Source organism: Schistocerca serialis, chromosome 1 (assembly GCF_023864345.2).
Source record: "Schistocerca serialis cubense isolate TAMUIC-IGC-003099 chromosome 1, iqSchSeri2.2, whole genome shotgun sequence".
Classification (NCBI taxonomy): domain Eukaryota; kingdom Metazoa; phylum Arthropoda; class Insecta; order Orthoptera; family Acrididae; genus Schistocerca; species Schistocerca serialis.
Genome location: NC_064638.1, coordinates 918461991 through 918487206, shown reverse-complemented (window position 1 = coordinate 918487206; position 25216 = coordinate 918461991). Strand labels below are relative to the sequence as shown.

Here is a 25216-nt window from a genome sequence, read left to right as displayed (position 1 = left end):
GTGCAGTGTATAATCTACCCTTCGCTCACATCAATATCTTTATTGTTAACTCTTTTAATAAGCTTCAAGAGGAGTAAGATTTACAAAAAACTTTTTACTTATCTTCTTTTCTCGTAGTTGGCTCCAGTTCATTACATCTAGAGGCTGATTCTTGAAGCTGAAATTTTTGGCATCATAGGTTCTCGTGTTTTCAGATAACTTAATAAGTTTTAATAATTTATTCTCTCATGTTTTTCTTTATCACACTGTCTATTTAATTTTCACATTAACAAAGCCAAAATTACATTAACATTTCATAACAGATCAGAGGAAGGAATGGCAAACCATCTCAAACAGAACCTTACAAGGAGTGATGGTGCAGGATTCCTGCATCTGCTCCCTCTACACTCATGCCCTGAGTAAGGGGCTATACATCTACAACATCAATAGGATACTACACATTTTTTAAAAGAGAAAAAATTAATTCACCAGAATTTCTCAAATATACATTACTACTGTTCGCCCATTTATTAATCTCTTGATTTGCTCCTAAATTGTGGCCCTTCAATGGAATTATTTTAGTTTTCCACTACCTGGTTTATTGAATCATCTTGTCTTAAGGAATTTTATTACTTCCATACCAATTTTTATACCGGGTAACAAAACCTTTGTTCCCATTTTTAGTCTAATAATACGTTCTGCTTTCTCCTGGACTTAAAAAATAATATCATTGTTATTATTACATTATCCTTTGTCACAATTAGCATTTCCAGAATTTTGATTCCCTACCCTCTGTCTATAAGTGTGACTATTGTGGTCTACCCATTTTCTTGATAAATTTTTCTAGCTCATGTACATATCTCATAAATGGATCCTTTGTGTCATCTGACCCATACACAAACTCTCCTCGAATTTCAGCTAGCAAACTCCTTTTAGAAACACCTGTCTGTGTCAGCATATCAAATGACTCATGCAAATGTGCTAATTTATTTGTCTGATAACTCATTCATACTACTATGCCTTTTCCTGTAACTTGTTCCATTCAGGAATTTACTTTTAATCCTAGCTTGTTCGGTCTCTGACCAGAATTTGCTTTAGTAATCTTTTCAAGATTTGCATGACATGTTTACACAGAAATTTTGCCTTTTCCAATGCAATATTTACCTTTATAAATATTTTTCAAGGACATTGTTTTTCATACAACCACTCATACAGAGTACAAAATTTTATCTACAATGTTGCAAGAAATGAATGGGTCATAAATTATTATCAACCAAAAGGTTGTTCACTGGAAAATTAGTGTGTTCTACAGAGGAATTAGTGAATAGGCTTTTAGAATGCATTACTTAGCTATTCAAATTTCTGAGTTAATACACAAACACTGTTTTCTATCTTTGATACAGTATTTGCACATAACACTTCATTTGAGGTTGCAGTGTTCCTAACTATTTTGACTTTTCATCAGTTTTAGTATTAACAATTTTTACTATGTTTCAATATTCAATTTTACACTAATGACACAAGTCTTCAATTTTTTGTCCATATTTTTTATTTTGGCATAAACATTTTCAAAAAGAATAGTATTTTTCTCCCTATCAGTAACTAACTGAATTTATATTTGTTTACTTTCACTACTCAGGACGGTGCTTGCTACCAATGTGTCCCAAGAAGCCAAAAACGAAAATCCAAGTTTTCAGGGCTGGGGGGTCTTATCTTGGGTGCTATTGATCACTGAAGTAAGTAGTCAAGTATTTTGGAGAGCTCTTGTCCTAACGATCATTTGTATACCTCTTAGAAGGATGGGAATACTGTAGCTATCCTACAGTACAGGGTAAAAATTTAAATGAATGTAGACTTAAGTGATAACTGAAAATTGGTACCAGGCCACTGTGGCAGGGTGTATTAGTGGTTAGCAAATCTGCCTAGTGATTAGGAGACATGGGTTCTAATACTGGTCTTTGTACAAATTTTCTTTTGTTGCTTCACTCTACATATAGACATCATAGATGTTTCAGGCTTGAAAATGTCTCTGGAACCATATAGTATCAACTGGTCAAAATTAAAACATTACACACTTCCTCCATTATTTTTTTTTTTTTTTTTTTTTTTTTTAGGAAACATTGAAATTTTTTTGATTTAATTACCCATTACCAATATTCAGATGTTTAGAATTGCAGTACTTATGCAAAAAACCAGTTTTGAGCCGCTTTTTCATTGTGGACTTCAATTATTTAAATAATTAAACAGAGAAAATGGCTTTAATTTTAACTGCACATCCTCTATACATTCATCTAGAAATGCCATTTTCCCATTTACAAAAATCTTTATTAGCTAACAAGATACGCCCAAAAACCATGATTTTTGGTTATTAAAAGCACCAGTTCTTGGGATGTCACTCCTATAATTTTTATTCATGAAAGATCATCAGAATTTTTACATGATCTTAAGATGATGATCTTGGGGATCCTCAAAACTTTATTCAGTATCATTGTCCATTACCAAAAACCAGTGGTTATAAGTTGCCATATTTATGCATATCAGATATGCGGATAATATCCACTTGAGGTGTAAATGTAGTTTTAACTGATGTAGTGAACACATGGAAAGTTATTGAAGGTGGTGGAAAGGCTTTGAAGGTTACCAAACTATATTTCTAATTGTAAGAACAAAGATAATCAATTTTTGACAATAAAATGTAATTTGATCAATAAAAAATCTATTCACCAAGTGGCAGCAGGAGAACACACTTATAAAAAAGCTTTCATGTATCGAAGTTTTTGGAGCCAGTGGCTTCTTCTTCCACCTGAAGGTTTGAAGGGGAGGAAGAGGGGAAAAGGAAGAGGACTGGAGAGGTTTAGGAAAAGGGGTAGATTTTGGAAAAATCATCCAGAATCCCAGATCAGGGGAGACTTACTGGACATAATGAGAAGGAAAGACTGGTTGTCTTTTTTAAGGAGGGGAGAGTGCTTTAGATGAGAGGTTGAGAACACTGCACTCTGGTGACTGGTTCTTATGATTAGTAGTCATTATTAGTCTATGAGGCAGGAAGGGAAACACCATTGTTGAGGTAGTTTAGAAGAGGGTGGCATAGCTTTATGAGGTGAAGTTTGGTTTGTTGATGCAGTTTGAAGTTGGCCTGATGGATGATACAATCCAAGGAAACATGAAGGGAAGATAACTGCAGAATTTGGTAGAAGGGGAGAAGTCTGATAAGAGTGGAAATTGACAGCTGATGCATGTAGGTTACATATTAGTCAGGTAAGTGCAAGAGATTGCTGTATTGAAACTGTAAAAGAACCTGGTGTAGAGTAGGATTACATCCATAAACAAGGACTTCCAGTGTTAGGCCTTTTGGAATAATTCCAAGGGACAAGCAGGTTTCATGAAACAGAATGTGGGACCATAGTTTTGATTGTGCTAAAACATGTTTTCAAAAAGAATGAATGTAATATCTGTTGGTATTCATTATAGCAAGAGACATCGGTTTGAAGTGTTATAAGTGGTGGGAGTGGCAAAAAAAGAGAAGCAGAGGGTGGAAAAGACAGAAAAATGGAAAAAAATCGAGGAAAAGATTCGGAAAAAAATCAGAAAAAAATTGTACAAAAATCATTGGAACAAACAATGGTTAACAAGAGGTAATGAGTGCCTGAGAATTTCTCGCCAGAAAAGTAGTCTATAAGACACAAAAAGTGATTAGAAAAGAAAAAATCTATGGGGTAAGTTATGAAAAGAGACAAAATTTTAAAAACTGGGCAAACAGAAAGAGATAATCATAGGAGAAAATGTAAACTACTTTGCTTGGCGAATAATGTAATGTAGGACATGACAGTAATAATCAATCAGAGCAGTTTGGCAAAAAACAAACTCACAAAAAATGTGAAAGAATTATTTATAAACAAGGTAAGTAGAAAATGGGAAAGAAAATAGCTCTCAAATTTGCAAATAAATCAGCAAAAGATGATTGGGAGAAGGCCATGCAGTTTAGTGAACTGTAAACAAATTGTTATTTTTAAATTCATAAATAACAATGATGTATGTGCACAGAAATAAGTACTAGAAAACATGTAGGTGCAAAGTGTTGATTTATCTGGGTGGTACAGATAATTAAACGATTGGACTAGCACATAAGATAGAAAACAGATGACAGTTTGCATGAGACAGACAACAACGAAGATTGACGAGAGGGGTCATAAGAAGGAATGATGACCACATGGGCTGTTATAACAATGAAAATAACTCATTTTTGACAATATAATGTAATTGGATAGATAAAGGCCTACTCGCTAAGCTGCAGGAGGAGAACATACGTAGAGCTTGGAAAAGTCACCCAGACTTTACCATAACCTCCCCAGTCCTTTTACTTCTCCCCTTTTCCTTCCCCTTCAACTCTTCTGCTGGAAGGAGCTACTGGCTCCAAAAGCTTGAATATGTAAAACTTTTTTTTTTTTTTGCGTGTGATCTGCTGCAGCTTGGTGAGTAAATTTTTCACCTGTCAGATTACATTGTGGTTGCAATTAGTATTTTTTTCAGCAATGAAACTTTATGATGTGCTGTCTCTGTATTTTGGGCAGTTCATGCCTGTATAGATATACTCAAAGTGGTACTGCAGTGACCAAAAATGGACTAAGAAAGGCCTTAATATTTCTAAAAGAAATGACAGCCAAAGTTTATGTAAAAATAGAAAGTCTGGAAACTTAATAAAATTATATCTAATAACATTTTTACTCTTTTAAGGTACAAATCATGAGCTGGGAATCTGCGATGTACTCTATTAATGAGAAAGATATCCAGAAAAAATGTAAATCAAACAATTTTCTGTCAGCCTTATATTATGTGTACTTATTTGTTATTTATGTATGTAAAAGTATATAAATAAACTGTCAAAACTTTATGATCCACAGATTTTGTTTCATATAAGCAGCACACCCGAATGCAGCAGGGAAAATAAGAGAACCAACAGAAAAATGCTCCCATTGGAGCACAAAAAAAAAGAAAAATCAAATAAGTTCCTCTTTAAATAACTCTGACAGAAAGGGTAGCTAGCTGCCTCCATCCTCATTCTGCCTTCCTCACAAAATTTTGGCACTTGAAGATATACATGCTTATTTCTGCTGAAAGAGAGTTGCAGGGAGATAATGATGTTAGAAGCAAGAGAAGACAGTGTTAGTGGCAGAGAAAGAGAGAGCAGAAAGTGATGGTGAAGAGAGAAAGTGGCATTGAAAGAAAAACAGAGGTGGACGAAGACAGTAGCAGTAGCAGCAGCAGCCAAAGAGGGAGGAGATATTTGTGATCAGTGAGAGGCAGTGACAGTAAAAGAGAGAGAGATAGGAGCACTGGGACTGAAAGAGAGAGAAGATGGTGTAAATTAAAAATACAGGTAAGTAGAGACCATATGAAGGCTGGAGGAGGGGGGGGGGGGGGGGGGGGGGGGTCTGTATGCTCCCGGGCCAACAAACTTTAATACATAGGTACAGGGGATATGATATTTACACACAAGTATTTTTGATGAGGGTCATTTAAAGAGGAACATATTTGCCTTTTTTTTTTCTCTGACAGGAGCATTTCTACACTGGTTTATCTTTTCTCCCAGATTATTGCCATTACTTGACAATTTTTTCATGCACTGAACAAGTGTTTCAGTAGCTTTATTGTTGATGAACAGATATAAGTGGATGATTTGTCATTGGCGATAGTTTTTGTACTAATTCAACCATTACTTCTTCTCATTTTATTTTTTTGTCTAACTCTCCCATGTACAAAAAATAGTTGCTCCCTCTACTTCTGATTCTATTTTTGGTTTTCCTATGATCATTGTTACTCACTTCACATACAAAGTGATGAAAAGTAAAGTAATTCGAAGCACTGAAGTATTTAAAATTTTGTAACTATACTTTTTTCATGTGCTGCAATCCTTTTGTTGTTGTTTGCTTAGGTGACAAGTACTTCACTAGTTTCACATTTTCCAGTCTGATTAACATTACTGTAATATTTGATACTGTTCCTGCAACATTTTTCTTCAGTCAATGCATATGTTTACTCTGAATCCCAGCTGATGCAATCACATTCTGACTTATTCTTTTCTAATGGGATGAACACAATAAAAACAAACAAACACCACCCAAACAGGCCTTGAGGGCCAAATGGTGCTAACCAGTCGCCATGTCATCCTCAGCCCTGAAGCTTCACTGGATGGGCACTTGGTCAGCACACCACTCTCCCAGCCATTGTCAGTTTTTGTGACCGGTGACACTACTTCTCAAACAAGTAGCTCCTCAAATGGCCTCACAAGGGCTGAGTGCACCCCACTTGATTTACAAATATTCAGCAAACCTCACTAAAAAACAATGGTGTGGTCTGTATGAATAATTCTCAGCACCTTGAGAACACAAAAGAGAATGTAATACATGAAGTATGTTATAATAATTCTAAAATCTTGTAAAAATTGTTTGCTGCTTATCTTTTTCCCCTCTTTCCAGTTTACCTGGTGTTTCTCATTGCTACAGTATGTCTTGAGATATATTTCAAGCTTAAAGAGGAGAAATCCAAGATTGTGTTTTCAGCTTTGCTTTAGTGTTAAAAATGAATTGTTGCAAAACCTTTTCTCATAATTATTTGTTCCTTTAATTATTTATTTTGAAGAACATATCATAACACACAAAATCTTGAATTACAAAACTTTTCATTGAAAATATCTGTCTTAGCACAACAACAACTTACAACACACTCTCTTTTACAACTACTCACAACTTCTGAAAGTGCACCAAAAAGATCAGCATTGTATTTAGCCATACAAAGATGTTGTTTGATAATGAGATTCATGTATATAAACAAAGATAGTTTTGTGTTTAATTTGTGATTTTTATTTGATTATTATAACTGACATTACTAATGCTATAAGTGATCATAATTACTGCAGAAATAATAATAGTAATAATAATAATAATCAAACAATGGAAAGTCTGAATTGGAATTTCAGCAACTATGAAAAGGATAGATTTCTAGTCGTCATAAAGGTGACATATTGAGTTGCAGACTGGCATTATGAAAAGACTGTTACACACTGAGCTTTTGGCCAAAGCCTTCTTCAGAAAAGAAAGGAACATATACACACACACTGACACAAGCAGACACACCTCATGCTCACATGACTGCTACCTCAGCCACTCTGGCCAGGCTATAACTGTTGTGTTGAATGAAAGCAGCAATCTGGAGTGGGGCAGGGAAGGGGGAGGGATAGCAGGGTAGGGGTAGGGAGAGAGAAGAGCAGTGTCTAGCAGAGCATGCAAGAGATAGGAGATGGCAAGACAGGACTGCCAGGTGCAACTATGGAGAGGGGAGTGAGGGAAGAGGTAGCAGAAAAGAAGTGGAACAGAGGAGAAAAGACTGGTGGCTGCATTGGCAGAGAGTGTCACACAATGAGGGTGAGGGGATGTGAATTGGGATCATGTGAAAGGACAGAGGGTCAGAAACTGTTGGGTGGAGATTTTGGGGACAGCAGGTTATCATAGGTTGAGGCTGGAATAATTTCAGGAGCAGAGAATATATTGTAAGGATAACTCCCATCTGTGCAGTTCAGAAAAGCTGGTGGTGGAGAGGAGTATCCAGATGGTCCAGGTTGTGAAACAGCCATTGAAATCAAGCATACTATGTTCAGCTGCATGTTGTGCTACAGGGTGGTCCACTTTGTTCTCAGCCATAGTTTGGTGGTGTCCGTTCATTATGATGGACAGCTGGTTGGTAGTCATACCAACATAACAATCTGTGCAGTGATTGCAGCAGAGCTGGTATATGACATGGCTGCTTTTACGGGCGGCTCAGTCTCTGATGTTGTAGGATAAGCCTGTGACAGGACTGGAATAGGAAGTGATGGGTGGGTGGATTGATCAGCACTTGCACGTGGGTCTTCCATAGCGATATAATCCCTGTGTCAAGGGCCTGGAGCTGGCAGTGGCGTAGGGCTGGACTAGGATGCTGTGGGGTTTGGGTGGCTGACAGAATGCTAATTTAGGAGGGGTGAGAAGGATCTTGAGTGGTATGTCCTTCATTACAGACCATGATGAAAGATAATCAAATCTCTGATGAAGAATGTGGTTCAGTTTTTCCAGTCCAGGGTGATATTATAGTGACAAATCAGGTGCACTTTGTACCTGGTTTTTAAGGGTAGTGGAAAGACTGGGGAAATTTGGGGTACAGCAGGACAAATCTGTTTGTGAACTAGGTCTGGGGGTAGTGCCTCAATGTGAAGGCCTTTGTGAGACCCATCTCTACCCCTTTCTGGGTTCTTACTTTCATTCAATGCAACACTTGCAGTCTGGCCACAGCAGCCAGAGATAGTTGTCATTTCTGCATGAGGTGTACCTGGTTGTGCGAATATATATGTGTGTGTGGTTATCAAAATTATAAAATATGTTCAAGAAGCTTTTAATATTATGATCCTTTATACAAAACACCTTTTATGTATACATATGAACATAAACAATTATATTTTATAATCTGTTTGAATGAAAATGAAAATCAGAAGTTAATGGTGTGTGAAAAATGTTATTAGATTTGGTGGTGACTTTATCGTGTGTATCATATAGTGTACTAGAAGTGTGCGACTGATCAGTTCCATTAAAAGCTGCTGACCTGGCACTGCTCAATTTAACATCATGGTCACCAGACTTGTGATTTTTGCTTGTAGTGTTATATCAAGGGTAGTGTTTATGATCCACCTCCACCGTGGAACCTCGAAGACTTGCTACACGTGCTGGGTTGGGTATGGGGAGAAGTGGGCTACTGATTAGATATGTGCTATATGACAGAGGATGACACATAGAACATTTACAAATACTGTAAGAAAAATCTTTGAGAGTATTCTTTCACATACTGAGTTTCTTGTTACATTGTTCTTATCCATTCAACTGTACTAATTCCTTGAAATATTTCATAGACTTTATGAGTACACTGTATATGAGATGACACAGCAATGTTTGTTAATGCTACAAATAGAAGTACAAATTTTTTAAAACTGAAATAGTCTGAGAAAAAAATTGTTGTGTTACTTATTGAATACCCCTTGTATGCAACGAAGTAAGACTGCATTTTTACCTTGAAGATAAGTTTTTATCAAAAATGAATGGAAAGAGAGTTTCATTTATATGTGAATTAACATCTGTAGTTAAGGAACATCTGAAGAGTAATACTGGAAATACAGTAGTTTCTGAAGCTATGCATTTTCTAAAATTTAAGATTTTAGTCACAATAATTCCAGACTTCCTGAAATACAAACACCTAAGCAGCACCGCCCAGAACCATCAATCTATGACAGAATGGAATAAGCTTTTCTTCATGAGCTAATTCATGCAATACGAAGAGACATGGCAAGAACTAGTGAGTGACTTTTGGATGTTTTCTGTCAACTGAGAAGCAGCATGCCTTGAGATGATGGGGATAAAGACAACAACTTCACTCACAGGAGCATTCAGAACAAACTTGACCACTGCTTTGAATGACAGGAGCAAAACTTTTCAAGGTGGAGAAAGGAGATTGACAAGCTGATTCCCTCTTTGCAAGAAGCAGAAAGGAGATTGAAAAGTCTATTCCTGATGTGTTATACACAGTGGTCAATGTCAGTGAACAACTACTGAGCTCAAATGAAGGGCCTGACCATCAAAGAGAAGGGAATTTTCCTGTCATCTGCAGAAATTTACCTATGGAGGGTATCATTGATAACAATGAAGTGGCTGCCCATATCCATCTTTGTGAAAAAGCTGAGGAAATACAACTGAAACTCCCAGGATACTGTGCAAAACCACTAGTTTGCAATCAGAAAAAGAACAGTTACAAGCTATCAGGATCCTCATCACTGACAAGATTATGTTGGTACTGCCTGCCAACAATGGAAATGTGACCATTGTAATGAAGACTGAAGATTCTGAGCATAAGATGTGGGAACTATTATGTCTGATGACATACTGAAAGCTAAGCAAAGATCAGACATAGCAGACCACATGACATATGAATAGCTTAACCGAGGTGTTTTTTTTTCTCTCTCAGTGGACACACAGAGGAACTGTGGAACACATAACTCCTACCATATCAGTTATATGGATTATAAAAAATCCATAAAAATGATGTATGGTACCATTAAGACTAATCATAAGTGCTCCTGGCTGATTGTCATATAAACTGGCAAAACACTTGGTTTCTCTGCTTTAGTCACATGTGGGAAAGACCAACACATACATAAAGGGCTGGAGACATTTCATTGAGAAGCTTAAGAAAGTATAAACTTTGACCAGTTGACATCCTGGTCAGCTTTGGTGTTTTTTCGGTGTTTTCAAAAGGGGCATTCAGTGATTCTCTGGAGCACGTAAGTTGCATGCTCCCATATGACATCAAATGTGAGTGAATTCCTAAGGGACCAAACTGCTGATGGCATCGGTCCCTAGACTTACACACTACTTAAACTAACTTATGCTATGAACAACAAGATGCCTGAGGGAGGACTCGAACCTCCAACAGTGGTGGCCCTGCAAGCCTCTGACCACGCAGCCACTCTGCGCAGCACATGACATCACCAAGCTCTTTCATGCATGTCTTATCATGAACTACTTAATATGGAATGGTGATTTCTACAAATAGCTTAAAGATGTCACAGTGGATAGTCCACTTAGTCCAGCAGTTGCTAATTTTTTCATGAGGCATTTCAAAATGGCCGAAGATTTTTGCATTGAAGTTTTGTATAATTTTATCTTCTTTTACAACTTCAAGGGGGAGTGGGGGAGGGGGGTTGGAATCCAATAGTTGTTAAAATATAGGCATTTTTAGTCGTACTCTAATACAGCCTTTGTCAGCTGTTTCCCTATTTGAGGTGGACTGAGTGTAAATGACATGCACATGGCTTTAGAGACCAAAGATGTTTGCATTGAAGTTTTGTATATTTTTATCTTCTTTTATAATCAAAGGCATATAAGTATAAATAGTGAAATTTGTTTTCTAGGAATTCTTTGCACCAAACACAGTCATTGTCAGACAGGGAGATGAAGGTGATACATTCTACATCATCAGTGGTGGAAATGTGCAGTGCAGCAAGAAAACATGTAAGCCATAATATTTTTCTTCTCTCTCTTTTCCAGTTCTCTCTCTCTCTCACACACACACCCTTTTTCAATTTCACTACTGATAAAACATATAAGTAATGAATTTTTCTGAATTTGAACCAGTGAAACAAACTGGACATCAGTTTTGTAGCCATTCCATATACGACCATTCTTCTTATGCAGTGAAGTATCTAGGAATGTCTCATGGTGTACCTCAAACAGGTAGTTAGTGAGTACCTGACTCCTACTTTATAAACATCATAAAAACTGTCCACCAGGTCCTTCACACAAATATATTTGGGAGGAATTAAAGTATGGAGAATGATTTAGCCATTATTCCATGGAATTCTGGGTAAATTGGCAGATGTTTCTATTTTGCTATCATCATATTTCAGCACGGAGTATTCTGGTACTGTATACAGTACTGTATAATATATGCTGAGCATATCTGAAGATGGGTAGAAGACTCTGTGCAGAAATATCACAACGGCAAGTTACAAACATATGGCAGTTTGCTAAAATTTCATGGAACAATCTCTATGCCAGAAAAACCATTGTTTATGGTTCGTTTCCAGATTGAAGATACAAATTAACATATCCAGCTAGCCTCTCTGATTTGATTTCAAAAATTAATTAATAAATGACCACAAAACTATCATATTATTCTTCACTCTTAACCTTTAGGTCTCACCTTATGACCTTTATTTTAAGAATATTCCTCCATGTTGTGTTACCTGTATGCTTTTGCTCACAGCCCCCAAAGCATAGAAATTATTCTCATCTTGACTCAACCTAAGAGACTTTCAGTGCCTAGAAAATTTTTTAACTGTTTTATAAGTTTAACCTTGCTCTAAATCCAACACCACATTGGTTGACTGAAAACTCTCATTCTTTTGTAATTCTTCGTACGAGATATCAGTTAAACCTTGAGATTCAAAATCTGTTGCTTTCCGTGATGTTGTGGTGTTATCAGAAATCAGCAGATCAACAAAACTAATCTGCATCAGACTTACAGAATATGTGCCCATTACTTCCATACTTCAGTGAATACACTCATTGTCAGAATTGAAATGACAGAACCACTGAAAAAATAAACATACTTTTGTGTCTTAGACAAAGGGGATATGACATAATCATCAACTATTAAGTCTCATTTGAGCAAGTAAACCACTGTAGCTATTTGACAAAATTATTTTGATACAAAGTACTTAAATTAACATGTTGTTGTTGTGGTCTTCAGTCCAGAGACTGGTTTGATGCAGCTCTTCGTGCTACTCTATCCTGTGCAATCTTCTTCATCTACCAGTACCTGCTGCAAACTACATCCTTATGTACCTTCAAACAGTTGAATGCGTGGTCTGTGTTGTGCTGCCATGCCTCTCTTTCTTCCTCTCTTTGTTCAGTGAGTCCTTTTGTCTGTCCTAAATACAAAAGTTTATCAATTAGATATATGTTATTTTTTTCTCTGCAGAAATGTCTTGTACTTTTATTGCACAAAGAGACCTTATAAATGTTCATCATGTAGCCATATTTGCAAATTAATTTGTGATGTGAATGTAAAATGACTCATTCCACATCACTGTGATTTATTGGGCAAATGACCAATGGAACATGAAAGTAACTAACTATCTAATTTAAATTTACTCACTAGTTCCTGAATTTTACATCCCATAAATTAAAGACATATAATACAATGTTATTATTAAAATTATAATGGTTCAGATATAGTCCATTAAATTGAATTCCTTCTTCATTTTCATGTTTGAATGGTCTGAAACATTTCTGCAAGGCTGTTGTTGTGAATAGTTTTGGTGGTATGGAATCTCCTTGCACGGCTATTCTTACTACTCTGAATTTTCCTGTGAACTCTAACAGCAGTTGTAGCTCAGGTACCATAAGAGCACAGAAGTGCTATAACAAATATGTATGTAAAAACTGTACACAGAATCACACTTTCTTTTTTTTTTTCAATTGGAGCGGGGCAGGGGGGGGGGGGGGGGGGGGGGAGGGCGGCTAGGCTGAGGATCTTGGTTCTCAGTTGCTACTTCAGTTAGAAACATGGATGAGAAGTTTATGCTTTAGCTTGGACCAGCGACCATTTTTGTAGCCATTCGAACATGTCTTACTGTAACTATGTTACAATATATTAAGGGAGGTTTCAATAACAAACCAGAGCTGGACTCAGGCAAATTGTACAAATGGATTAATTTTAAATGGGCTGAAATGAATGCTCAGCTAATGCACCAGATTTGTATGTGGACCTTTCAGATTTTACTTGCAGAAAGAGTCACTGTTACGTAATTTTCTACTGGCACAATACTCATGGTTCATATTTGGTCCACTAGTGTATCAGACATTAGTCTATGGTAAGATTAACTATTTGAAAAAAATCTTGCTTTGTTTGGATGTTACGTGCAAAAACACATTTTTTAGAGGTTTTTAAAGTGTGCCACTTCTATGCTTTAAACTTGTACAAATCAGTTCAAACTTCACACAAAAGTAGATAAATGGATAAAGGCAAAATGAATATTTTTCATCTCCATTGTCAATATCTAACACTTAAAAGTTGAGCTAAATGTAGCACATAAAATTTGTTCTTGTGTATGTGAACTGAATGTGCAGAAATGGTTTAAGTTGAATAAAATAAAAAAAAAAAATGCATTTGAAAACTCACTTTCAAAAATCTAACTTCATTTAGATTTTACATGGACAAAACACATTTTTTGTGAGTTTTTTTAAGTGCACAGCTTCTATGTTTCAGATTTGTGTGTATTGGTTTAAAGCTTGCAAGAATGTAGACAAATACATCTCATTAATGGTCATCATATTGTATTTTGAAAGCTCTATCCATTGCCACACTATAGCAATCAGAAGTTCCATTTAAAATGAACTTAAAATCCAGTTTTGCAGGAATTGTACTATTGCTCTGGTTTAATATTTCATTCAGTATCATAATTATGTTTTCTGTTATCGTGTGCACAATATTTATGGTTATTTTTCATAAGTTTGCATATACAATCTCTTGCATATATGAAAAAAAGTGTGTGACTATAAAACAAAAAATTAAAACTCAATAAAAAATTAAACAAAATTAAAAATATAAAGCAAAAGAATAAAAATAAAAACATAAAAAAGTAAAAAATTAAAATTAAAAAATGCTCACACACATATGACCTTGACATAGTGGTGAGACAGTAGGCTGTACTGGACAGTATGAATCGTATGAGACAGGTTCTAATGATGTGGATGATAAGAAGTGGTGTGAAGCACTAGATTCTTTGCTTTGAGCGTCTACTCTGACATTCAACAAACCTATATTTGTCATTTGAACATCTAAAGTGTCTTTCTGAGCCTTTAATGTAGAATTAATTGAGTTTATTAAGTCTAGGTTTTTCTTTAACATCTCACCTTGAGCATACAATTTAGAATTTATTGAGTTTATCATTGTGTCTATTTTCTACTTAAATTAGCACTCTGTGCATCGAGTTTTTCACTTAAAGTTGCACTTAATTCATTTCTCAAAGAAGCACCCTGGTCATCTATTTTTATCATTTAATTGAGTTTTTACTGAGTCTAATTTAAGACTCAGTTCCTTTCTTAATGCCTCTGAATCTGCCCTTTGGGCTTTGATGAAATTTACTACTTCAGACCAGTCAGGCACCTCCTTACTCACTTACATTGCCATGGTTGGTTCTGAAGTTTCCCAAATTCTCTGTGTATAATCTGTATTTCTTTTAGTTTCTGATCTACTAATCATTTAATGAATTAACTCTAAGTATAATAACTACACTAATACAGTTTAGTGAACAGTTTCTTCAACTTTATGCTTGAACAATTATTGTATTTTGCTCACCCGGCATAGAGTTTCAGGCTGCGTCGGTGAGCGGGTGTGGAATCAGCACTGGTGAACAGTAACTGGTGCTGGTGGCGTCGGTTGCTGGTTCCCGTGTTGGCATTGGTGTGTGGATGTAGAACCAGCACCGATTAACAGAAACTGGTGCCGGGGTGTCGGATATTGTCTCCGCGTCTGCAACCCTGCTAATCTTGTGAGAGCTATACACTCCCCTCACCAGATCTTTTTAGTTAAATTATTCTCGTCATATCTCTTCTTAGTCTAATACATCGAGGTCTTCTTTCTGTTCTTTTAACATTATTACTTTCATACATCTTTCACTGTGTTGCATTCACAAAATTTTCATTAAATTTTTGGACTTAATCCAATTATGTGGAGCAGTTCTCTTGTCTTGTTATACCTGGTTTCTATGGCAACACATCATATCTTCTGCTTCAATTTCCTCTCAAAATTCCCTTTTTTCTCATGTCCTTTTCACTGGTTGCCACATTCTAACAATGTGGACGATAAGAAGTGTTGTGAATTTGGATTGCAAAATTCACACCTCTCTCACTTACTTGATCTGCACAGTCAATCTTCTTCTCGGGACTGGCAGCTCAACCAGACTCCAAAACCTTCTTCTCTGAAGAATGCTGCTGGTTAACAGGAATTTATAAGACTCTCTCTCTACTTTTGAAATAATTTAGTACTCGAAGAATACTTTTGGTTCAGTCCTCATATACAGGGTGTTACAAAAAGGTACGGCCAAACTTTCAGGAAACATTCCTCACACACAAATAAAGAAAAGATGTTATGTGGACATGTGTCCGGAAACGCTTAATTTCCATGTTAGAGCTCATTTTAGTTTCGTCAGTATGTACTGTACTTCCTCGATTCACCACCAGTTGGCCCAATTGAAGAAAGGTACTGTTGACTTCGGTGCTTGTGTTGACATGCGACTCATTGCTCTACAGTACTAGCATCAAGCACATCAGTACGTAGCATCAACAGGATAGTGTTCATCACCAACATGGTTTTGCAGTCAGTGCAATGTTTACAAATGCAGAGTTGGCAGATGCCCATTTGATGTATGGATTAGCACGGGGCAACAGCCGTGGCGTGGTACATTTGTATCGAGACAGATTTCCAGAACGAAGGTGTCCCGACAGGAAGACGTTCAAAGCAATTGATTGGCATCTTAGGGAGCACGGAACATTCCAGCCTATGACTCGCGACTGGGGAAGACCTAGAACAATGAGGACACCTGCAATGGATGAGGCAATTCTTTGTGCAGTTGACGATAACCCTAATGTCAGCATCAGAGAAGTTGCTGCTGTACAAATTAACGTTGACCACGTCACTGTATGGAGAGTGCTACAGGAGAACCAGTTGTTTCCGTACCATGTACAGCGTGTGCAGGCACTATCAGCAGCTGATTGGCCTCCACGGGTACACTTCTGTGAATGGTTCATCCAACAATGTGTCAATCCTCATTTCAGTGCAAATGTTCTCTTTACGGATGTGGCTTCATTCCAACGTGATCAAATTGTAAATTTTCACATTCAACATGTGTGAGCTGACGATAATCCGCACGCAATTGTGCAATCATGTCATCAACACAGATTTTCTGTGAATGTTTGGGCAGGCATTGTTGGTGATGTCTTGATTGGGTCCCATGTTCTTCCACCTACGCTCAATGGAGCATGTTATCATGCTTTCATACGGGATACTCTACCTGTGCTGCTAGAACATGTGACTTTACAAGTACGACACAACATGTGGTTCGTGCACGATGGAGTTCCTGCACATTTTAGTCGAAGTATTCGTACGCTTCTCAACAACAGATTCGGTGACCGATGGATTGGTATAGGCGGACCAATTCCATGGCCTCCACACTCTCCTGACCTCAACCCTCTTGACTGTCATTTATGGGGGCATTTGAAAGGTCTTGTCTACGCAACCCCGGTACCAAATGTAGAGACTCCTCGTGCTCTTATTGTGGACGGCTGTGATACAATACGCCATTCTCCAGGGCTGCATCAGTGCATCAGGGATTCCATGCGAAGAGGGTGGATGCATGTATCCTCGCTAACGGAGGACATTTTGAACATTTCCTGTAACAAAGTATTTGAAGTCATGCTGGTACGTTCTGTTGCTGTGTGTTTCCATTCCATGATTAATGTGATTTGAAGAGAAGTAATAAAATGAGCTCTAACATGGAAAGTAAGCGTTTCTGGACACATGTACACATAACATATTTTCTTTCTTTGTGTATGAGGAATGTTTCCTGAAAGTTTGGCCATACCTTTTTGTAACACCCTGTATTTCAATTTTCTTAACTAACATATTTTACCCTTTCTCACGTCAATATTCGAATGTTTACGAGTCAACCAATTCATCTTGCGATAGACTCGATAAAATACATCTGCAACAAAGTTGGTTTAACAACCACATAATTTGTGAACCTGTCTTGCCTCTAGTGAGTACAATACGTGAAGTACTTAACAATTGTTCATTTTTCTTTAACAATAATCACAGTCACTAAAACAGCAAAGAATATACATAATTACTTCTTTTTCTTCCAATATGGTTGCCGTGGCATGAGCACCAAACACTTTTCAATGCCATTCGACCATCGTGTCTACCTTGTGCTTGTGACACCTTTCCAGCCTGCTGACACAAACAAGCATCACACAGTATGTACGTTCTCCCACACTTATTTTTAAAATATTGTGCATTCAAGACTGTAGAAGGGTGAGTGGTTCTAAAATTTATGTGGAAATTCTCGAATCACTACAAGGTAACCCTAGAGGAGCCAGACTAATGATGAAACTTCCTGGAAGATTAAAACTGTCTGCCGGACCGAGACTCAGACTCAGGACCTTTGCCTTTTGCAGGCTGGTGCTCTACCATCTGAGCTACCCAAGCATGACTCACGCCCCGTCTTCACAGCTTTACTTCTGCCAGTACCTCATCACCTACCTTCCAAACTTTACAGAAGCTCTCCTGCGAACCTTGCAGAACTAGCACTCCTGAAAGAAAGGATATTGCGGAGACATGGCTTAGCCACAGCCTGGGGGATGTTTCCAGAATGAGATTTTCACTCTGCAGTGGAGTGTGTGCTGATATGAAATTTCCTGGCAGATTAAAGCTGTGAGGATGGGGCGTGAGTCATGTTTGGGTAGCTCAGATGGTAGAGCACCTGCCCGCAAAAGGCAAAGGTCCTGAGTTTGAGTCTCGGTCCGGGATTACCCCAGAGTGGGATGCAGACATCCTAAATTTTATGACACATTTTGTCATGCTGCATCAAATGAAAAATGCCATGTTGGATGGCATGACATGATGGTGTGTGTCATGATATACAAAGTAATACTGTGTATCATGTTGCCTTACTTGACACAATGCATTGTATTATGTGACATGTGTATTAATACTGGTAAGTAAAAAAAACATGAATATGACAAGATGTTTTGATTTAAATGTCTTTTAAGCTGCAGATAAGCCATAAAGCTAGTGTCTCTCTTTTACATTCCTAACTCTGTCTGGGACATATTTATATTTATCTTTTTTGTGCTTTGTAAATAGCATTTTTCATTCTGTTATTTATATAAGTCAGTATACTAACACTGGTGGAATAAACCACTTGTTTCGCAAGAGCTGTTAGTACAGTTTTTTAAAACTAAATCAGAAGATTTTTAAAAACCTATCATTCATACTCATTGCTTCATTTTGTTATTGTTTCCTGACTTACAGGAAGACTGTTATACTGTATTGATATTTAAAGCCAGTTTCCTTTGTTTTCTTTATTTGAGTCCAATATTTTTGCATATGCTGTTATTGGTAATTTTTGTGTATGTTTTGTACATTATGAATAAAAGACTGATAAGTTTATTGCTTTTTGATATTACAGTTCCCTTTCTTGACATGTAGAATAATACAACATTATTTGAGTTTTGGAGAACAGTTTACATGTACGAACATTCTGTGAATAAAGTTAACAGTTATTTTCATCTAACTTTTTCTACAGCATTACTAATTCCTGTTGAAACATTATTTCCTGGCAACTTTCCATTCTTAATACCACCGACAGCTTAAACCATTAATGTCACACTACTTTCACAATGCCATTATTTTCAACAAGAACTGCCTGTGATTATGATTAATTTCTTCAATTGTACAAAAATTTAAAGAAGTATTTATAACATTGTACAGTTTTCTCTCTGTTATTTGTTGCTGTGCCACCTGTCATGTCAGATGTGACATCTATCCAGTATGATTATCATTTTTTATTATTTGTGCTATAATCCTTCTGAATCATTGTTTTTATCTGCTTCTGAAGTTTTATTTTCTTTTGGTTTCTTCATATCTTAAACATATTTTTTTTGTTTTGTGTAAGTTCTTTGACAATAATTGCCTCTTTCACTGATGGCTGTATATTCCTAATTTCCTAACGTGCCAGTATTGAAAGTTTTAATTACACTCCTGGAAATGGAAAAAAGAACACATTGACACCGGTGTGTCAGACCCACCATACTTGCTCCGGACACTGCGAGAGGGCTGTACAAGCAATGATCACACGCACGGCACAGCGGACACACCAGGAACCGCGGTGTTGGCCGTCGAATGGCGCTAGCTGCGCAGCATTTGTGCACCGCCGCCGTCAGTGTCAGCCAGTTTGCCGTGGCATACGGAGCTCCAACGCAGTCTTTAACACTGGTAGCATGCCGCGACAGCGTGGACGTGAACCGTATGTGCAGTTGACGGACTTTGAGCGAGGGCGTATAGTGGGCATGTGGGAGGCCGGGTGGACGTACTGCCGAATTGCTCAACACGTGGGGCGTGAGGTCTCCTCAGTACATCGATGTTGTTGCCAGTGGTCGGCGGAAGGTGCACGTGCCCGTCGACCTGGGACCGGACCGCAGCGACGCACGGATGCACGCCAAGACCGTAGGATCCTACGCAGTACCGTAGGGGACCGCACCGCCACTTCCCAGCAAATTAGGGACACTGTTGCTCCTGGGGTATCGGCGAGGACCATTCGCAACCGTCTCCATTAAGCTGGGCTACGGTCCCACACTCCGTTAGGCCGTCTTCCGCTCACGCCCCAACATCGTGCAGCCCGCCTCCAGTGGTGTCACGACAGGCGTGAATGGAGGGACGAATGGAGACGCGTCGTCTTCAGCGATGAGAGTCGCTTCTGCCTTGGTACCAATGATGGTCGTATGCGTGTTTGGCGCCGTGCAGGTGAGCGCCACAATCAGGACTGCATACGACCGAGGCACACAGGGCCAACACCCAGCATCATGGTGTGGGGAGCGATCTCCTACACTGGCCGTACACCACTGGTGATCATCGAGGGGACACTGAATTGTGCACGGTACATCCAAACTGTCATCGAACCCATCGTTCTACCATTCCTAGACCGGCAAGGGAACTTGCTGTTCCAACAGGACAATGCACGTCCGCATGTATCCCGTGCCACCCAACGTGCTCTAGAAGGTGTAAGTCAACTACCCTGGCCAGCATGATCTCCGGATCTGTCCCCCATTGAGCATGTTTGGGACTGGATGAAGCGTCGTCTCACATGGTCTGCACATCCAGCACGAACGCTGGTCCAACTGAGGCGCCAGGTGGAAATGGGATGGCAAGCCGTTCCACAGGACTACATCCAGCATCTCTACGATTGTCTCCATGGGAGAATAGCAGCCTGCATTGCTGCGAAAAGTGGATATACACTGTACTAGTGCCGACATTGTGCATGCTCTGTTGCCTGTGTCTATGTGCCTGTGGTTCTGTCAGTGTGATCATGTGATGTATCTGACCCCAGGAATGTGTCAATAAAGTTTCCCCTTCCTGGGACAATGAATTCATGGTGTTCTTATTTCAATTTCCAGGAGTGTAGTTTAATTTTGTATACCTTAGGATCCTTAAATACATTCTTGTAAACTATATTTTTGATGTTCATATTATCGAATGTGTTCATCCTGCATTTTTATCTTTTGTAAATCTGCAGTTTAGGAATATCTGATCACTTGCTAAGAAAAAGCAATGTTGGTCCATCACCTTCTGCATGATTTACAGTTTCCCTAAAACAAAAAAAATGTTTTATCTCAATTTAAAGAAATCTAATACAGGGATAATACTTTTAAACCACAGTAAACATGTAGCTAATATTTAAATTGTTTTCCACTTTTACGTCAGTAATGCCTTATCGGAACCTAAAGATAATGGTTTGTCATTCTGCCTGAGAAATCAGTAATTTAAACACGTCTGTTAATCTTATTATTTTAAATGATTACAAAATAATTGTTTAATGCATATTTAACAATTCATTATCTTCCACTGACCAAATATAAAAAAACTTAGTTATTTTAATGCAGGTACAAATTTGAAGAAGCAAGTCTTGAAATGGAACTCAAAATTTGAAATATTCCCTTTTATTTTTAGTTTTTTAACAGCAAAAGGTGGTCAAGGAATATAATGATATTACTATGTGAATTGTTATAGTTTTCATGGAATTGTATGGCCATTTCTTTATTATTGTTGAATAGCTACGTCACCTAGTTTGTGGATTTGGTCTGATGTGTAATTTTATGATATAGTCCCCTAAATATAAATAAAATAGAATGCCCACAAGCCCATCATTAAGATGCAGCTATATATTAAACACATTTTTCCTCTGCTTAAGTAGTTTTGTTTGGAAGCACAAAGAAGGTTTAACGGGTGAGGGAGTAGCCATCTGAAAAGTTTTCTGTCATTAACAATTTCATTTGTTATTTGTTTGTGGATTACCTGTTGTATAAATTGTGTACTAATAATATTGAACAACTCACATCAAAGAACACAGTAATACAAAAGCATTTTTGGATGAGAATTTTAGATATCATTTAGATACTATTTTATCTGTTTTCTACAAACAATACATTAGAGACTGCAATTTAGGGGCATAATCAAATGTGAATGCTTAAAAATGGAAAATAAATAAAAGTAATTATTTTTATCTTCATGATGCAAGTAAGTAAATAAATGTACGTTTTTCTTCATAGATTTAATTTAAATTCAACATTTTTATTGTAATGATGTAACTAAAACTACTACTTTCTCCTTTAAAATTTTTTTTCTCTTTTATCTGCATTTCATTATATGAGTTTTCTTGTAAATTTTTTCCTAAGTCATTTCCTGTTTTCTTTGATCAAAGAATACCTCATAACTCTAAGTAAGTAGTTTATGAAAAGTTTGATTCATGATGAATATTTTAATTACTTTTTGAACAACTGTATGTTATTAACTTCCTTTTTAATGTTGCATGCTTATTCATTAAAAACAGAAACCTTGTAGGATCACTCTGTTGTCTGTCCATCCGTCTGTCTGTCTGTCCATCCAACTGTTAAGAACCCTTTTTCTCAGGGACAGGTTGCCATATCAAGTTGAAATTTATGTCACATACTAAGGCCTATGTCACATACTAAGGCCTATGGCCAGTTGATGGTGTAAGAACTATAAGCTTCCAAGTCAGAGCAATCAAAATATATGGCTATTTTTGTCACAAATTTTGATACTCACAAACTCACAAACTCACACATCAAGCCCTATATGGTACCTTCTGTTGACCTACAACCATGAAATTTGGCAACAAGCAAGGTTTCACAGTACAAGTAAAGGAAAAAATCCTAAAATTATTAATTTGCGGTTATATCACACAGAAAATTTTATTTTGTGTATCTGACTGACTGACTGACTGACTGTCTGTCTGTCTGTTAAGACACTTTTTACTCAGGAATGGGGAGCTGTACCAAGTTGAAATTCATGACACATATTAAAGGCTATGGTTCATTGGCCATGTAAAAAATTTAAACCTCTAGGGTAATGCAATCAAATGATACAGCAATTTATGTCACTTTTTTACCTCTTCCCAATATCAGTATTAATAACAGACAAAAAATTGTCAAAATTCTCTGTGGCTGCGATGGATTATTACCTATTTTGTGTGAAAAGTAATAAAACTGACAAACTTCAGGGATGGATTTCTGACTAGAAATGGAGGGAAAAAGTTCTACAAACAAGTGTCCAGAAATGGCCAGTGTGCGCGTACAAAGACAACAAATAATCCTGGAACACAGTATCGAGCTGCACTGCATTGATGTGGTGCCACAACAGATGTTCAAAGTGGTCTGTAGCTTGTACTTGGGTCTGTCTCAATATCGCTTAGTACCTGGTGCTCCAAATCTGGTGCACACACAGTTTGTTGCCTCCCTGCATGTTCATCTGCCTGAAAGGACTCATGATCACACAAACACACAAAAAGGGCTTGAAATGTTGTGTGATTTGGTTGGTGTCTGTGAGGGTACTTGTTTTGGCATAGCTGTGCTGCCTCTTGACCTTTTCCCATTTGCTTGGCCTTACACAAACACCATCTTGGTTTGTACTTGACATGAATACCAGGCTGTATTGCTGCTTGCAGTACACTGTGTCAGTCACACAGCCACAAAGAAAACACGGTAGGGTCAGAGGAACTATCATTTGACAGTGCCATCTACCATGGCAGTAATGCATGTCCAGACACATGTTCATGGGACTTTTTTTCCTCTATTTCCAGTCAGGAATCTGTCCCAGCAGTATGTCAGTTGTATTAATGTTCACCCCATATATATAATTAAGTTTGTATAGACTCCTTGGTGTGCGAATCCTACTTGCCCTTATCTGTATTATTATAATGACAATTACAGTAACTTTATTTCTGATTCAGCAACCCCCTTGTGTGCTTTCAAGAGTTACAGAACCATGGTGACAAATTAGCACTTGTTTTGTGTCATGACTGTGAATTATTTGTATTCTGTCATTATCTATAATAAATATTTGATAAGTAAAACTTCTAAGCATAAAGCTCAGTTGTTACCAAAAAGTAATAATGCATAAAAGCCTGTTTCCTATCAGAAATGAATTTTTTTTCCCTGCAGCTTCTGGTGTGGAAGAAAAGCTAGCTGTGCTTGGAACTGGAGAATATTTTGGAGAACTAGCATTGTTACATTCTATAGTTCGTCAGGCTACTGTCACTGCCTTACACCCAGGAGTGGAATGTCTGGTCCTTGAACGAGGGTGTGTATTATTGGGCAGCAAAATAATAATTTACTGAAAAAAATTATCTGAAGGCATACTTAGTTGACTTCATAATATCTATTAAAATAAGATTTTTCATTAGTTTTTCAAATTTTTTATTTTTTGTTTGTCATAATTATCTTTCCACTAGCATTTTTTTTTCAATATAGTCTCACTCATATTTCTGTATTTTGAATGAAAATTATACAAGATAAAATCTATTCTTTTTATTTTACCATGATGTATTTCAAACACGTATGGTCCCTTCAATGTAGGAAAATTTGTTGCTTAGAAACTATAAATATACTGAAGCAAAAACATGTATATAGTGCTGCATACATGTTAGTCATGCAGTGAGCTGGCTTTACTGCTACATCGATGAACTATGCTAAGGGAGAGGCTACGGTGACAGTACAGTGATGAGAATTGATAAAATACATGTTTGCCATTAATACCTTTATTCTACACCAATGAGTAAAGAAACAACTTACAAATTAAATCCATTTGTAACCTATATTAACTGCTGATCACTGTAAATGGTGTTGCCAATAGTTCCACTTAAGCACTTATCCTGATGGGAAATCACTCTTCAGTGACATGAGTACATTGTCCAATCATGTGATCACAGGTGTCCAAAATGAAATAAACTTTCTGCTCAATCCACAGGACACCATGTACTTTGCAGACATGACTAAATGAAAGTGAAATGAATGGATGGGACCTAAAAAAATTTGGTAAGTGTCAGTGGGAAGCTCATATTAAGCTCAACCCTTGTAGTCTGTGACTTGTAGAATCAGACTGTGGAATAGGGATCTGCATGGCATAGTTGCCCAGCTCACACTGTTTTTTTCCTTCACTCTTACGCACACCACACCATTGCCAGAATTTGACCTAAATGTAAATCTGCTCATCAGAGGCTGCTGGGTGACACATACTTTTGCTAACTGTAACAGCATTTCAGTTGTTCACATATTTCTGTGGTACAGCTGGCACAATACTATGAATCAGAGGTATTTTGTAATTTATAGGATTGTTGTGGTCTTCAGTTCAAACACTGGTTAGAAATAGCTGTTCCCGCTAGTCTATCCTCTGCAAGCCTCTTCACTTCTATAAACCTACTGCAACGTACATCCATTTGAACCCACTTACTGTATTCATGTCTAGGACCTCCCTCTACATTTTCTGCCCTCCATTCTTCCCTCCATTACCGATCTGTCTTTTCCTT

At 37.5% G+C, this 25216-nt stretch overlaps 1 protein-coding gene across 1 annotated transcript in view; it reads left to right on the top strand.

Annotated features, from left to right (window-relative positions):
- LOC126412303 (cGMP-dependent protein kinase, isozyme 1-like) overlaps positions 1 to 25216 on the top strand; it is a 339254-nt gene that overhangs the window by 96328 nt on the left and 217710 nt on the right. The window contains exons 6-7 of the mRNA XM_050081827.1: positions 10964 to 11063; positions 23853 to 23991. Of these exons, the coding sequence (XP_049937784.1) occupies positions 10964 to 11063; positions 23853 to 23991 (239 nt within the window). The remainder of the gene's footprint in view (positions 1 to 10963; positions 11064 to 23852; positions 23992 to 25216) is intronic.